The sequence below is a fragment of the Electrophorus electricus genome, chromosome 15, assembly GCF_013358815.1.
Source record: "Electrophorus electricus isolate fEleEle1 chromosome 15, fEleEle1.pri, whole genome shotgun sequence".
Taxonomy (NCBI): Eukaryota; Metazoa; Chordata; class Actinopteri; order Gymnotiformes; family Gymnotidae; genus Electrophorus; species Electrophorus electricus.
Window position 1 is genome coordinate 3803915 of NC_049549.1, and position 16109 is coordinate 3820023.

The 16109-nt window shown below is 39.0% G+C and overlaps 1 protein-coding gene across 3 annotated transcripts in view; it reads left to right on the forward strand.

The window, feature by feature from the left end:
* The window catches only part of gab2 (GRB2-associated binding protein 2), a 35836-nt gene that overhangs the window by 12280 nt on the left and 7447 nt on the right, over positions 1 to 16109 (forward strand). For all 3 annotated transcript variants that reach the window (XM_035534384.1, XM_035534385.1, XM_027027675.2), the window contains exons 2-3: positions 5189 to 5489; positions 13781 to 14027. In XM_035534384.1, coding sequence (XP_035390277.1) covers positions 5189 to 5489; positions 13781 to 14027 — 548 coding nt within the window. The remainder of the gene's footprint in view (positions 1 to 5188; positions 5490 to 13780; positions 14028 to 16109) is intronic.

The following is a 16109-nucleotide window of genomic DNA, read 5'->3' on the forward strand; positions in this document are numbered from 1 at the left end:
ACTCACTTCAGCTCAGGAAATTAATGAGGTGTTGATGAGATGTTAATGAGGTGATTATCTGGATCATGTGTCTTTAGAGCAGGGACAAAATAATCAAAATGTACATAGCAAGAGACTTCCAGGATTAGAGTTGGAAAACACAAGTTTGACGTTCAGAACTTTTAAGAAGGATGCGGGGATGAGGCACGTTGGCACAGACGTTTATGACGACACATAAGACGGAACGCGCAGGTTATAGTTTCAAACACCAACAACCTCAACGATAAGACACGGGACTTATATACACGCATGACAGTTACACACAACAAGGATCAGGTGAACGACACGAGAGGGCGTGGCAATACAGACAAACAGACATACACACACACACACACATGGAGATGTTGGGGGGGGGGCTGGCTATCGTGACAACAGGCCTAAATGATGGTTTCCCTATTCACAAAATTTATCTAAATCCCCCACAATTTACCACCACTTGTTCTACAACAAAATAAACAAATGGAAGGATTCGTGTGTATGAAATGCAAGGACACAGGCCTGGTCACATCAGCAGAGTAATACAGATATAGAAACCACGATATGGTAGCTAATTGATTGCATAATTTGTTCACTTAGTATTACATTTCATTTGTTGTATAATGGCTGTAGCATTTACATAACAGTTGTCATCCACACACACCTCACCTCTAGCCGGTCCAATTTTACACACCTGTTTTAGAGCTTACTTTTATCAATGGAACTTAATTGGTCAGGGACTCTAGTGAGCTGTAAAAACATTTTGGTTAGTTAAGAGTCATTTTATTTTGGGATCAGTAAGCTCTCTCAGAATATTGCTAACTGGTCACTGTTAACTTTTACCAGTGAATATTTACGTTTTAACTGAGCTACATCTTTTCAGTCTTTGGAGGGAGAAAATGAAAAATGTTTCTGTTGCTTACTAGAACACCAACAATCTGACATGGGAGCCCAAAGAATGTTCCATTTTACTGGAATACATTTCACTGGGGCTCTGGGCCTCACTACCTTGTCAAATGTCAATGTTATCACAACAAAATTCTTCAAACAAGATTTCAACGAACTGTTGAATTAATATTGTCAATCTGTCACTTAAACAAGGAGTATGAAACATGGAATCTACGCACAGAGTCTCAAAACAGTAGTTATCAGGCCTCTAATACAGAATAAATCAGACACTGCTAACCTCAATTGCAGATTGATCTAATATCCATGTTTATGAAAGATTTTTGGAAAGATGGACTTTGTTTATTATATACTGCTAAACCTTCTAATAGACTGTGTTGACCTAACTGGTATTGCTCTGAACTGGTTCCATTCATATCTGACCAGTCTTGGGTACTATGTCACATAGCACTAAATGCATTCTCCTCTGGTGTCAACCAGGACTCAATTTTTGGACAAGAACCTTTTAATCTCTATATGCTCTATATGCTGATTTTTAACTGTGTAAAATATGTCAAGTATTAGATGGGTCATAATTTCCTGTAACTTAGTGATGACAAAATGGAATTTCTCATCATGGGGAATGGTCGTGAACGCATTGATGCAGTAACTTATATCGAGTCCCTATCAGTTAATGACCAGCACTACACCAAAAACCTAGGTGTTGCATTTGACTATGACCTAAGCTTTAAATGGCATGTTAGCAATGTCTCTAGAACAGTGTTCTATAACCTTCGTAAAATAGCCAAGGTCAGAAGTATCCTCACAGGAACTGATAGTGGAAAACTACTACAGGCATTTGTATCTTCACATCTGGACTACTGTAATGCACTGCTCACAGGTCTCCTTAAGAATACAACCTCAAGTCTACAGAGGGTTCAAAATGCAGCAGCCAGAGTTCTAGCATGTGCAGAGATGAGAGATCATATTACATCCATCCTTAGAGTTGTACTGGCTGCCTATGTCATCTAGGCTTGACTTTAAAATATCACTGTTTACTTTTAAGTGTTTACATGGTCTTGTCCCTCTAAACTTCAGCAGTATGACCACGAGGCATGCACCCTCAAGAGCCCTCAGATCAGTGGTTTAAAACATGCTGGTGTCTACCATGTGACTAAAGAACACAGAGGCTGTTTTTTGCCGTTGTGGCCCCAAACTCTGGGATAAGCCTTACCCTAACCCAGTCGAAGGGCGCTTGATGGCTTAAATACAAGAACAAAGTTAAGACCTTCTTATTTTTTACCTTGTCTTTTATGTTGTCTGTTTTTAAAATATTGGTTTTCACTATGCACTTTGTTTTGCTTGATACAGTTTACTTTTATTTCCTTGTGGCTTTTATATTGTATTTTACTTTGAATTATTCTTTCTTTTAATGTACCTTTTTATTAATTTTATTCTTTACATTTATTGCATTATGTTACATTTTAGCTGATGCTTTTATCCAAAGCGACTTAAAATTATGACTGAACACAACTTGAGCAACTGAGGGTTAAAGGGCCCAACAGAGGCTCCTTGGTGGGGCTTGAACTGGCAACCTTCTGATTACTAGTCAAGGACCTTAACAACTGAGTTACTGTTGTCTCATTCTTTAGGGAAGCGTCAGTATTCAAATCAATCATATTTAGCTTAATTTTAATAAAGTATTTTTGTAACAAATACAAAAAGTGGCAATTACAAAAGGTGATAGAATTCAGGATGTAATAAACTTAATTATCCTTCTTTGTATTCTCTATTTTCTGTAAAGCACTTTCTTTGCATAGCACTTTCTTGAAGTTTATAAAGTTTAAGATTATTATTAACAAAACTACTTTCCATGTAGCAAAATATAATGTTAGCCCTGCACACTACCTCAGTAGGTCAAGCCAGAGTACATTATCTATATTATCTAGTCAGAAAACTCTCCCTCACTGCCGACTACCAGTGTCAATTCAACAGGCACAATCAAACAAAGCAGCACTGGTGAGGACCAACTAGAGCCCGTGGTGCAGAACACGCCGCAGTGAGTATGGGTGACGGTGCAGAACACGCCGCAGTAAGTTCGGGCAACGGTCGGTCAGCGATGTCTGTCTTTGAATGACCTGATGCCATCTGACAGCTGATAGTCGGGTCAGTGTTTTTAGCCTAAAGTGGTAGTCTTGGTTTAAGAGTGAGAATGGCACAGCATAGAAGTTTAAAGTGCTAGTGGTGGTTTAGAGTGGACAGGAGATTTACAAGAAAGGGTTTTTAACAATGTATTACTCACCCAAAAACACACACAATGATTTACTACGTATAACAAATGCTTCTTGAGCAACTTACTTTCTCTAGTTAATATTAATTAGCTAATGTAATAAATCACATATAGATTAGACATGTTTATTTCACTGTTTAATTACTCTCTGCACACTCTAGTGCTCTGCCAGACGTGTTGCGGTTTTGTCAGCAGTGATCAGGTACATCAGATGGGCAGGCAGCCTCGGATAGGGTTAGGGTAAACCCTAACAACCACATAAACTACAAAATGTCTGTTACTCTTAAAAATGTTTCAAGTTGGTCTGATAGCATCATGCAGGGATGACTACAAAATAGCAGCAAGGGTAACTGGAGGAACTTGAACATGTTTTGGATATGAACACGGTAGCCTGTAACTGTTTCAGAGAATTTGTTTTTCTTACTATAAATGCCAAACGTGGTACAATAGTCCTAAATTACTCAGAGTAAGTATTACCAGTGCAGACATGGGAAGATTTGTCTTAGTTTGGGTCTATTTGCAGTTCGTTGACTGGCCTCCTACATACCTAGTAAAATCACTTAAGTGTCAGTCCTAAAATATCTAACCTCACAATTTTTTTTTACAATCAGTGGTCAGAATATCTGTCACATGTGAATGTCACCCAATGTAGGAAATTTAAAGTACATTCAGTTTTCTTTCATTTCTTTGGCTGTTAACCCATCATTGCTCTAAATCATTTGATAATATTTTTGGCTAGATGAGTGTTGTGAGAGCAGTGAACACAGGATGTGCAGCAGGATCCATTTTTCCACTTCCTGTTTTACAGTGGGACTGAATAGAGGAAGAGGGGGCGGAGTTAATGGAAGAGGGGGTGGGGCCAGTGGTGTCCTTGATTCCCTGCTTTGGTGGCGGAGGTGGCCGTGTGTGTGTGTGTGTGTCTGTGTGTGTCTGTCTGTCTGTGTTGGATCCTGTGTCAGCAAGAGCGTTAGAGAGCAACTGGGAGATTGGAGGAGAGAGAGAGGGGGAGAGGCAGAGAGAGAGAGAGAGGTGTAGAGAGAGAGAGAGAGAGAGAGGTAGAGAGAGAGAGAGAGGTGTAGAGAGGGAGGGAGAGAGAGAGAGAGAGAGGGGAGAGGGGAAGAAAGAGGACGGAAGTGGATTGCTGGCAGTAGGCCAGAGTGTCTCATCATCCAGCTAACTGTTTGTCCTTCCTTGCACTGCAGAAAACATTCTGACTTTTGTGTGTGAGGCAGAATGTTGGGGCTAGGCAAGACTGATCTGTACATCTAAATGATTAGTACATCAAACGTGAGTGAGTGAGTGACTGAAATGTGTGTTTACCTCCTCCTCAGCTATATATGAACAGGAAGTACTATGGGGGAGTAACACCTGTGTTGGATAAAACGCATGTAGTGTGCAACACACACACTCATACATGCTTTCCTTAGAAGCTAATCTAGGTTTCTGTCAGTGAGATCTACAGCTGTTCTGTTTGTACCATTTTTACCTTAAAAGCAGCAACAGTCCACATTATTTTTCACAGTTTTCCCCCTTAAAAAGTGAAAAGCTCGACTGACCAAAAAATTTAAAACCCATGAAATTATTTAGATCAAATCATTTTGGTGTTACTTTAATTTTAGTTCTGAGAAATTGATTATTTTTTTAAATAAATGTTTTATTGCATTTTGTATAATTTTCAATAAAATTATAGTAATGTTGTATTTTTATTATTTTCTATAAAATGACAACTCTCTATAAATGTTAGGTTTCAGGGTATTATGATGGTTGTCAGTCATCATTTCACCACTACATAAAACCAAACATTTAATAGGCATGTTTGTTTATTTTAATTTAATATGGTATATTTTATATATGTACAGTTTATGATTTTATGTTTTTATGTTTCATTTTTTTCAACCTTCACTTTTTTAACCACTGATCATACAGTTTCAGTAAGCGTGGAGTTATTCCAGTGTAATGTTTTATTGTCTGGTGATCTTTGACTCTTCTGCTCTTCAGGCCTGGAAGAAGCGCTGGTTTATCCTGCGCAGTGGGCGGATGAGTGGAGACCCAGATGTTCTGGAGTACTACAAGAATGACCACGCCAAAAAGCCCATCCGCATCATTGACCTCCACTGCTGTGAGCAGGTGGACGCTGGCCTCACATTCAAACGCAAAGAGTTCCAGGACAGCTTTGTGTTCGATATCAAAACAGCTGAAAGAACCTTCTATCTAGTAGCAGAGACAGAAGAGGACATGAACCGCTGGGTTTGTTCCATCTGCCAGCTCTGTGGATTCAACCAGTCTGAGGACAACCGCGGTAGGGAAGACTTGTCTCTTTGCTCAAAAGGGGAGACTCCTGGGTACTTAAAGAGTTAGTCCAGTATTACAGTTAAATTGTTACAAATATTTATATGGTATCAAATTTGAACTTAAATATTTAAGTGGTGTCTGATACCAACTTAAATATTTATATGGTATCTGATATCAACTTAAATATTTATATGGTATCTGATATCAACTAATGTTTATATGGTATCTGATATCAACTTAAATATTTATACGTTATCTGTGATCACCTTAAATCATGAATTGCCGAGAAAATGCATGCGCTATTACTGTTTTAATCGGCGTTGCACTTTATCACTTTTTCAGTTTTACTGTGAATTACTACTCACCTGATCTGCAGACAGACAGCAGCACAGCCGTTCAAATGTAGACTGAAGATTTCAGCTACTATGCAATCCATAGCCTAGAGCCTTAAGCCTGAAAAATGAATTGTAGAAATAATAGAATTTCCCATAGCCAAGATCCTGTAATTCCTTAGGAACCTTATGGACTTCATTCTTGACACCATCTTTGTTTTCGTTAGACCTTAAATTATTTGGTGTTGTGTTGGTTGTAATTTTAGTTTTAAAATATAGGTCTGTGTTCTTAAAGTGGCATTCTATCTAGACATTTCTGAACAGTTGTTAGTTTGGACCTTGTTGTAAAGCAATGTTTTTGTTTTGGCAGTCCAAGTGAACCTATAAGTATATACTATGAAATATACAATGTATATTAAGGAGAACCTATATACTATGAAATATATTATTTATATATATATATATATATATATATATATATATATATATATATATATATATATATATATATATATATATAATATATATATATATATACACACACACACACACACTAACTATGGAATGTAACGTATATGCAGTTGAGTGTTTTCTCTGCTCTTACATGCTAACTGTCAACTGATTTTTGACTGTACTGAACTAAACCCTTTATGAGTGAGAATATATAATTTTTTTTCTGCAGGGTTGCTGGAAGGAAACTAATTTTTAAAAAAATTACCCCAGAAAAGTGTACAACCATTTTATCTTATAGATTGGTTGAGAGAAAATGATGTGGAATATTCATAGTTCACCAGGGGAAGCTCCTTCAACATGTGCTCAAGCTAATGTTCTCCCAGAACTGATGAAAAAGTCAGATTGCGAGAAACATGATCTCCTAGTTTATTGCCCCCTGCCCATGATTCTCATCCCTGTTATTTGAGAAAGTTGGACTGAACAACCCTGCCAAGCGGAGGCAGTGTCTGAAAGGTTTATTGATTTTCGACTTTGTTTTGTTTTGTTGAAGAAAGGGAGTGTTTGCTACCCATCATGGCTTGCACAATTGCAGTGTTTATATATGAGCAGTGTTTATATGGGAGACCATCACGACTCCTGTCCCTGGGATGCTCAGACAGAGTGTGCGTGTGTGTGCGTGCAGGTGTTGGAGTTTGGTGACTCATTTGTCCCTCAGACTTACAAGAAAAATAGTTTGGGTTACCAAGACAATGGGCTTCATTCTGTCAGTACAGGTTATTTTCTTTAGTAGTGCAATGTGTTTATTGTATTGAAATTGAAGTGAGGTACAAAATAAACACATCAAATTGTACTTTTTTGAGTCTAGGGAAATCACAAAGATATAATTTACTATTATTCAATTCTGTTCTTATTCTGTCTTGAGAGGGTTTTTTTTTCACAGACTTTAGGACAGTTTTAAATATGTTTGATGGCAGCTTATAAAGTGTGATTTAAAATGTGTAGGCTATAGAAAATCCAGATGTTCTCATACACACACACAGACAGACACACACACACACACACACACACACACACACTGTCTTTATATTGCTTCATTGTGTTATATGGTTTGTGTAGCTGCGTACTGATTATGCACCCTTTGCACAGATGTTTTAATGTCAGCTGTAAATGCTTAACTTTGTTTACAGTAACTTTACAGCAAGGTCTTTTTGAGAGTTTTGTGGATTTGTTTATATTATGCATTGCATTATATTTTATAGTACATACATATTGTACTAGTCCTAACCCTAATCCTAATTTTAATCCCTAATCCTAACCCTAAAACTAACCCTAATCCTAACCGTAGTTTGTCCTTCCCAGTCGATTTTTGAAATTCGTATACAGACAGACACACAATCTATGCTAATATATTCCAGTACCATACCAGTCATTTTCTGCCTTCTCTCTCTCTCTCACACACACACACACACACACACACACACACACACACCACAAACAATTCTAATATAGTCCAGTACAATACCACAGTCATTTTCTCACACACACACACACACACACACACACACACACACACACGAATACACGCACACAGTATAGATCTGCCCAGTATAGACAGTATAACCCTAACCCTATAATTCTTCACATTAGATAACACCATCTAATATAGAACCATAGAGTTCTTCACAGTAAAGATCTGTGCAGTGTGGATCTGCAGAGATCCGAGCTACCCCGAGAGTGTTGTGGTTGCCTTTGAGTTTCTTTCTCTGGTATCAGGTTGTCAGCTACACCATGAAAAATGGGACAGACCAGCTCACCCTGAGGGACTGTATGAATAGTCACTCATGCACAGCTATATTTATTGGAAATTTAGTGGATTTCTGTCAGATGTGAATTTGTAGAGGGAAAGATTGTTTATGCCCATTTGGGAGTGTATTTGTGTTTGTGTGTTACGCAAAAACACACAATGTAACACATGGAGAATGAGTTGATTGATTGATTGATTGATTGTGTTGAGTCTTACCTCAGGATTCATTCCAGACATGAAAAGGCACCGTTTTACTTCATCTGACTGAGTTTTATTACGAATGAAAACTTAAGTGTGTTGTTACTATATTGTGTTGTTTGAAGATATGCAGCTATCCAGACAACAAAAAATATTGTGCCTGGACATGTGTGTAGGCAAACATCTGTTGGAAATGGCAACAGCAAACAGCTCAAGTGTGCTGCTCTGAGGGAGTTTGGTGTGGCTCCAGCAATTACATACTGCCACAAAAATCTGAAAACCTTTAACCTGCCCAACTGCACAGCTCTGGGAGATTCGAGCATTGGTGGAACTAATGGATGAAATTAGTTTCTCTTTTTTGGAATGCAGATAATTCAGATAGAGAGCACTTCTTGTGGTAGTCAGTGATTCACAGCAAAAGGTATAAATATATGTCCACTTCAGCACTTTGTGGGTGGGGTACAGTGGTTGGGTATGGGGAGGCTGGGGTACAGGGGTTGGGTATGGGGCGTGTGGGGTACAGTGGTTGGGTATGGGGCGTGTGGGGTACAGTGGTTGGGTATGGGGCGTGTGGGGTACAGGGGTTGGGTATGGGGCGTGTGGGGTACAGGGGTTGGGTATGGGGAGGGTGGGTGGGGAGATTGCATTATAGATCAAGGTTATGAAAGGGCAGAGTGGACAGATCCCACTGTACCCACTCCTAAAACTCTCACACATAAGCAGGCAAAGTCCCTTCACATTCTTTAAATTTCATTAAGCCATGTTAATGTGGTCAGCTCACTGTTGCCATTCAACTATCAGCTGTTCCGCATCACTGTGGCATTAGTATAGGAGTCATTTTTACATTAATTTTGCAAGTGAAAATTACATTGCACATGCTCTACATTTTTCTGATGATTGTACCATTGTAGCCATGAGATGTTTTGGTAATTGTTCTATCATAGCTGTGGAGATACTGAGTGAAACTGGACATGGAAAACTGTAGTATTCCTTACTTTAGCATCCAAACTATGATGATGTTTTGTTTGTGGGAAAATATATTATCCAGAAATTATTCAGTGGAAAACTTGTTTAACCATCAGGGCTATAAAATACAAACACAAACTAGCATGCAAGAACATATTTTTGCATTCTTCTCTTGAATTTCTTGTATTTCTTTATTTATCTGTGTTACATCGGATTGCATAGAAAAAGTCACGAACAGCTGTTTGTGTAAGCATACATCTATGAGAATGGTTAATGAGCACATTTAACACAGCAAAAAGGCCTTATATGACTGTACCCTCCCTGAATCCTTAGAAAATGTAATTTATAAAAATGCTGTGTACAGTTCAGAAGAGGAGCTTTTGTGTTACGGAGGGACTAATGAATGACTATGTATCACTATAACCAGATCAATGGATGCAGAAGTCGAAAAAGCCAGGGCAACAAACATCTCTTGAGTTGTTCCCACCATCTGTTAAGGCCTGCACCATCATGCCCAATGCCCAAGAGGAAAAGTGTCATGATATAGTGTCATGCATTCAACCTCATTAAAAGTCTTCAGCTGCAAGATGCCATTACTAAAATCAAGGTTCCTGCCGTGTAACTCGAGTTCTGTAGCCTACCATCACTAAAAAAGTGGACGTGGCTTAATATGAAATCATTTGAAATGTGCCAAAGCAAGGATACATTATTAAATCTGGAGAGGTCAAGGGCAAGATAAATAAACATTTGCCATATGTCATAATTGTAGATGTGCTAGGAAGGAGCATGGTCCTCCCCCATCCTCAACTGCACTCCATCGGTTACACACACAAAATGTCATATTTCACTGTCAAACAGGACAATCTCAGCACTGATAGATCAAGTTTATATATTCAATCCCAAAATGTCTTCAGACTATCAAAACATAGTCTACCTTTTCTTTTTTCGGGGGGAACATTTGCACATCAGTCAAATAACTAGTCTGGACTAGTCTATTTCTTGCATTAGGTAATTTTTTCAATTAATGTTATTTTATTTTTATGCAAGTCCCTTGAGTGAAGTATTTCTTATGTCAATTTCTCCACTCATCTTTACTGGATCTAGTCATGTGTGAGGCCCCAGAGTGATCTGATTTGTACACACCATCACATTCTTTCTAGTTTGATTGTTCTCTGCAGGACTATGACCTCAGACTTTCCACCATTTCTGTTAGCCACTGTAATATAGTGCCTCAGCATATATTTCTCTCTTCCACACCCTTATCTGAAGGAGCCGATATGCTGTATTCCAGGTATTACTCTCACTTTTTCCACTGAGATAATGAAATGCAACCCTTTAGTCCTCCACAGGGAACTAGGCTTGCTCCAGTTTTCCCCTTGTTTTCACTACAGTTCTGGATGATCTTCTGTTTGCTCTGCACCACTGTCTGCTTTTGGCAGCATCTTTGGGAAGCTGGCCATAGGTTAGCAATAGTAACTGTTGTGTGGCTTTTGTTTATGAACAAATGAAATCAGCAGAATCAGGGTGATTCATTGGTGCTGACAACGAAGGGCTTTTTCACAGACTGATCATTGCAAGCCTATGAGACTAACTGATGTTGCTGTGTGTGGAGGAGGGGTGCAGTGGGGCTCACATGGTTCAGACTGGAAGAGGGGGTTGTGGATAGGAGGAGGTTGTGGGTCATGTGATGAGAAGGCTTCTCCTGGGACATAGCCCTCATCTTGCTGTGTCACTCTGCTAATTACTTGTATCTAGAGCTAGCATCATTGACCATCCCGACGTAATGGCGTTTATCAAAGTTCACACAAATCTCAATATTCAACAAAGTTCACACAAATATCAATGTTTAACAAAGTTCATGCAAATGTCCCTTAGTTCTGTATGCCAACAGAAATCTGTAATAATCTTGGCTTGTTTCACTAATCCATAAAACTAGGGAAGACTTCACACATGTTTAAGTGTTTACAAAAAAAAAAATATCAGTCAGTTGTGTGTTTTAGGGATTGATAATTTTATCATCCTGGTTTTACACCACCACTACTATTGCTATCCTCTGTCCAGCCTTTAGTGTTGCCTTGGAATGACCTCAGATGGTGTTATCTGCTGACGTCACCCTTATTAAGGCAAATGGAGTCTCCCAGTTCTAGGGTATATTCAAATGGTGTTCTTCCAGCTCTAGGAATGCAGATGCCTCATGCCTTTCCATTAGGAACAGCCCATTATCGTTGTGATGAAGAAGACTGTGAGAACACGGGACCCAGGAGACAGAAGCCGTCTGTGTTCCCTGCCCGCTGTCTGCTAAGGGATGGGTAGTAGCTGATGTCAGTCCCTCACAGCTTCCATGAGTACTCTCTCTCTTTTCTGCAGCTGTTTTTGGGAAATTGTTTAACCAACCAGTCATAAAACTAGCCACAGAAGTGATGAAAGCAGGTTCATCCTCTTTTAGAGTGTTTCTATAATGTTTGCTCAAAAATGAAATGTGCTGTAAGGAAAATGATCATCAGAACCTGATATCAAGTGATACAGCTCCTGAGTACAAAGAATCTGTGGTATCTGTAGTACTTCGTTTTACTTTTTCATACATCATAAGATTTCATCATTAGGTCATTCTGTAGTCCTATTTTTGTATTAGATATAAATCATATTATTCTTTGTCCTTGGATGACATTCACAGTGTACTGAGGAAATTAGGTCTTGATAAAAGACTGCCTTATCCCATCACACTGGGGCTGCTAATGTTGGGCTCCTGAGACCCAGTAGAGTAACACCTGCAGCTGTTACAGTGTTGATCAAACGCCTGTAGCTATTAATGGGTTAACAAGCTTCATTCGTTTGGATATCATGTGGCATGTTATGAGAGATGAAGAAAAGTCTTTTATTCTTTTATTGCAACACTTCTAACTTTCTCCTACATAATGTCGAAGCATTCTTTTGGTACTACATATGATTGCTGAGCCAGTGAAAGCTACTAGGGACTTCATTTGAATGTTTCTAATGGACAACCTGTATTTTTCATTCATTATTAGCAACATCATAATTTTTGAAGTAGCAGTTGAGATATAGACCGACTGATCACACTCACATTAGTGTTAATAATGAGTTATCATAGCTTCTCCCTGGGTGTGGTTGTCTCATCTCTGTCATGGCAGGTTGTCTTCCATTTGAGGTTGAGAAAGACAACCCTAATAACCCTATTTAATCCAATGGAATTACGCACAGCTGTTCAACTGCTTTGCCACTTGGTTGATTTTGGGTGTTTTCACCTTTATGTAGATTAATGCCAAAGGGCATGTTGCACACGTGGGTGGAAGAGAAGCTTGCTCCCCCAGTTAATCAATCCACCTCTGCCCTTCAGAGGCTCAGAAACCTCAGATGGTGGGGAGCATTTACAGTTGAGAGCACAGGAATAATGGAAAAACAACAACTCCCCCCCCCCCCCCCCATCTCTCTCTCTCTCTCTCTCTCTCTCTCTACCTAGCTAAATTCAATTTTTTTCAAAAACCTAAATTCATTGTCTCAAGAACAATGCTGCCATGTCACAATAAACTTGACCATTGTTGGTAGAACTGATGAGAACAAAATATCAAAAAAAGTCATGAGTATAATGAAAATAAATAACAAACACATAACGAGTATGGAAGCATCAGTAATATAAAATAACTAATAAAATGATCACAGTAAGCAGATTAACACTGTGGTAGGGTTCAGTGAAGCATTCTGTTTGTCTCTCTCTCTCTCTTTGTCTCTCTCTGTGCCCAATGCATATGACCTCATTCACCCCAACTCCCTGATGATTTATTGGTAATGTTGACTGCTCAGGCTAAGTGGCCCTGACTCCATAAAACATAATCAATAAATAGACATTTTTAAAAATGTCTTTTTTTTTATTATTATTTGTATAGTCTTTAGTTTGACTTATTAGAAGACCCAAGGTTATACTGAAATTCTCAGTAATGACTCAGTAATGTTGGTAACTCAGCAACATGCCACCTCTCAGTGATGGAGCTCTAGCACTCCTCCACCTCTCACTGTTGGAGCTGTAGAGGAAGAGTAAACCTATGACTCCATCCTTTCTCTCTCTCACTGTCTCTCCCGCTCTCTCTTGCTGCCTCACTCTCACTTTCTGCCAAGCTTACTGAGTGTTCTGAGCATGATGGGTGGTGGGAAAAAAAGGTCATAAGGTCATAAGCACTCTTCGGTTTTTGGCTCAATGCCTTGTCTATTTTGGGTTCTGAGGCCTGAGATTTGCCTCTACTCGGCAGAGATCTCACCACAAAGCAATCCAAAGCAATGGCCATTGAGTTCACACAACTCTGCCTAAGACCAAGAAACGCAGGAGGTGGGCAACTTGACACAGAGGCTGTACAAGTTTGTACTCATTTTTAACACAGTAGTGAGGAAGTGTGGAAAATGACCTTTGGTTGGAGCCAAAAGGGCATAAAGTTTCTTCTTTTGTTGTCTACCCAGAGACGGACTTGTATGCATTTCTTAAATGTTTTGTATTTTGTCTCTAGGTCTTCCATGTTTTCTTGTTCTATATTGTAGATGAGAGGCCAACCACTACCCACATATCCCGTGCCATGGCTGGTGACCTTAGCAGCTCTCTAGTTCCACTGGCTGGTGAACGCAAGTCTACTGTGCCCTCTCACTCCAGCCAACCAATGCTGTTCACCTTCGACATGCCTGTACGCCACTCCCATGGCAACCTTTCCCATGGCAATCTCTCCAACAGTGCCCCACAGGACTACCTCCTTCTTCACCAGTGCATGAGCCGGAAGAGCGAGAGCACTCGGTAAGAGTCGTGACATTTGGTGACAACTCCGGGGGGGGGGGGGGGGGGGACTTCCTGTGATCTTGAAACACCCTCATGTAGTCCACACAACAACACGCTAACAGTAGATCCAAACACGCTAACAGTAAAGCCAAAATGTTTGCATCACTTTCATGGTATTTTTCCAGAAGAAAATGGCAGACATACTACACAGCTTTTAGTTTTCAGATTGCTGTACTGTTCACACTACACTATCTTGTAAATTGGGAATCTTAAAGTTGTTGTTTTCACACTACATGAGACACTACAAGATTTTTCACCTGCTGGTGAGTCTGTCCGTCCTTCAAACAGTTTTTTATTTAATTAATTAATTAATTTTTTACGAAAACACACAAGAAATGAAGAGAAGAAAGATGCAATACCATGCCAGAGATTGTTGTTTTCTCTGTAAAGTAATATCATTACACAGTACAAGATGGACTTGATCTTGCTGACAGGTCCAGATATTTAGCGTGCTAAATATCTTTCGAGTGATTGGCTAGCTTCTTGGATCGTGTCTTTGAACAATTCACACGTAGTGATTGAGGGTAAATTTTCTAGCACCAAGCGAATGCCGATTTGCCCCAGATCTGGAGCTTTTCTTGGCAACCTCCAAAATCTTCAGCAAGCGGAAAATCAGGACCGAAATCGTGTAGTGTGAACTCTGCAATAGTCCAACATGGGCCAACATAGGCTCTTTGTCAGTTATTTATAAACAATTGTTAAACTGAAAAGGGACATTAATACACTGAAATGTGCTTCTTTAGAAAATGGAAAAGTGTTTTCTGTACTTACAGAGCATTTGTATTTCATGTCTTCAAAATTCTCCCAAACACCTGTCAGGATGCTGTGTTTTACAAAGCAAAAATCGTGAAGAAAAGATATGCAAATTAGCAATTGTGTTTGAAAAATCTTTTTATCTGAATAAGTTAAATTTTCTGTCAATTAATATCAGTCATTTTAGTCGTAAAATTTTCAGTCATTAAATTTTTACTTTGTGATTCTAAAGTTACACAGCATATGAGGGGAAAATATAAAGCCATTGTCCATGAACACACAGGAAGATGAGCCCTATGGTGGGCCTTTTTGTCTTCAGATCCTGAGACGCGGACACTTGCGTCTCTGTTTCTAATGGATAGCAATTCTTCAAAAATGTATTTGTTGCTGTGAACCAAATTCATTAAGATTCAACTTGTATTATGTCAATGACCTGAAGTTTATGACACTTAAGTTAAAAAATATCAAACCACTCTTAATCAGTCAGCTAGTCTTTTGGGAAAGGTCTATATTAGGTTTATATCAGGTATACACCAGGTATACACTAGGTCTATATTGGGTCTATACAAGGTAGCAGGTCTATGAGATCTATATTGGCTCTGTAGTTGTTTATTTGCTTAGAATTTGGCCCCATGCTGAATTATTTCAAGCTTTTCCTGACCTTGGCTGATTTTGTTCTTTTCCCTATCTAAGTGAATTCAAATAATAATCACAGTTATGAGAACAGCTGTGTATTATATCTGTAGATGCCTGGTTTGTTACATCTGAAGATGTTACGTGTTTTGGTATGTTGAAATTGTTGTGCTGAGAGATTGAGAAGTTTGTTGTTCTAGCCATTTCACAAGATGTAAACAAAGCAATTCTTATTACTTTTATTGTTTATCTGCATGAAAGGGTTTTTGTATTAGAGATTTTTATTTATTTATATGCTATGTGGTGTTTCAATGTGCAAATAAACACCCTGCCCAGGTAAATACCTTGCAATTTCTTGGATGGCAGAAAAATTAGTTGGTATAGCTTTGAGTAATCTTTGACCAGAGTGGGTTCATAATGGAATGCTATAAGTCAGATGGCATCTGAATATGGTAACTATTCTGCAACACTTTGTCTGTGTTGGCTGTTCCTAGAACACATAAAAAGTGAAGGAAATAAGGAAATCCTGAAAATCTTTAGATGGTTTATATGGAACCGGCCCTGCCTGCCTGGTTAACTGCACACCTCTCTGCCATCATTAGCCAAAGTCACAAGTGAAGGGTTAACTGGCCTTAGATATGCAGATAATCATTA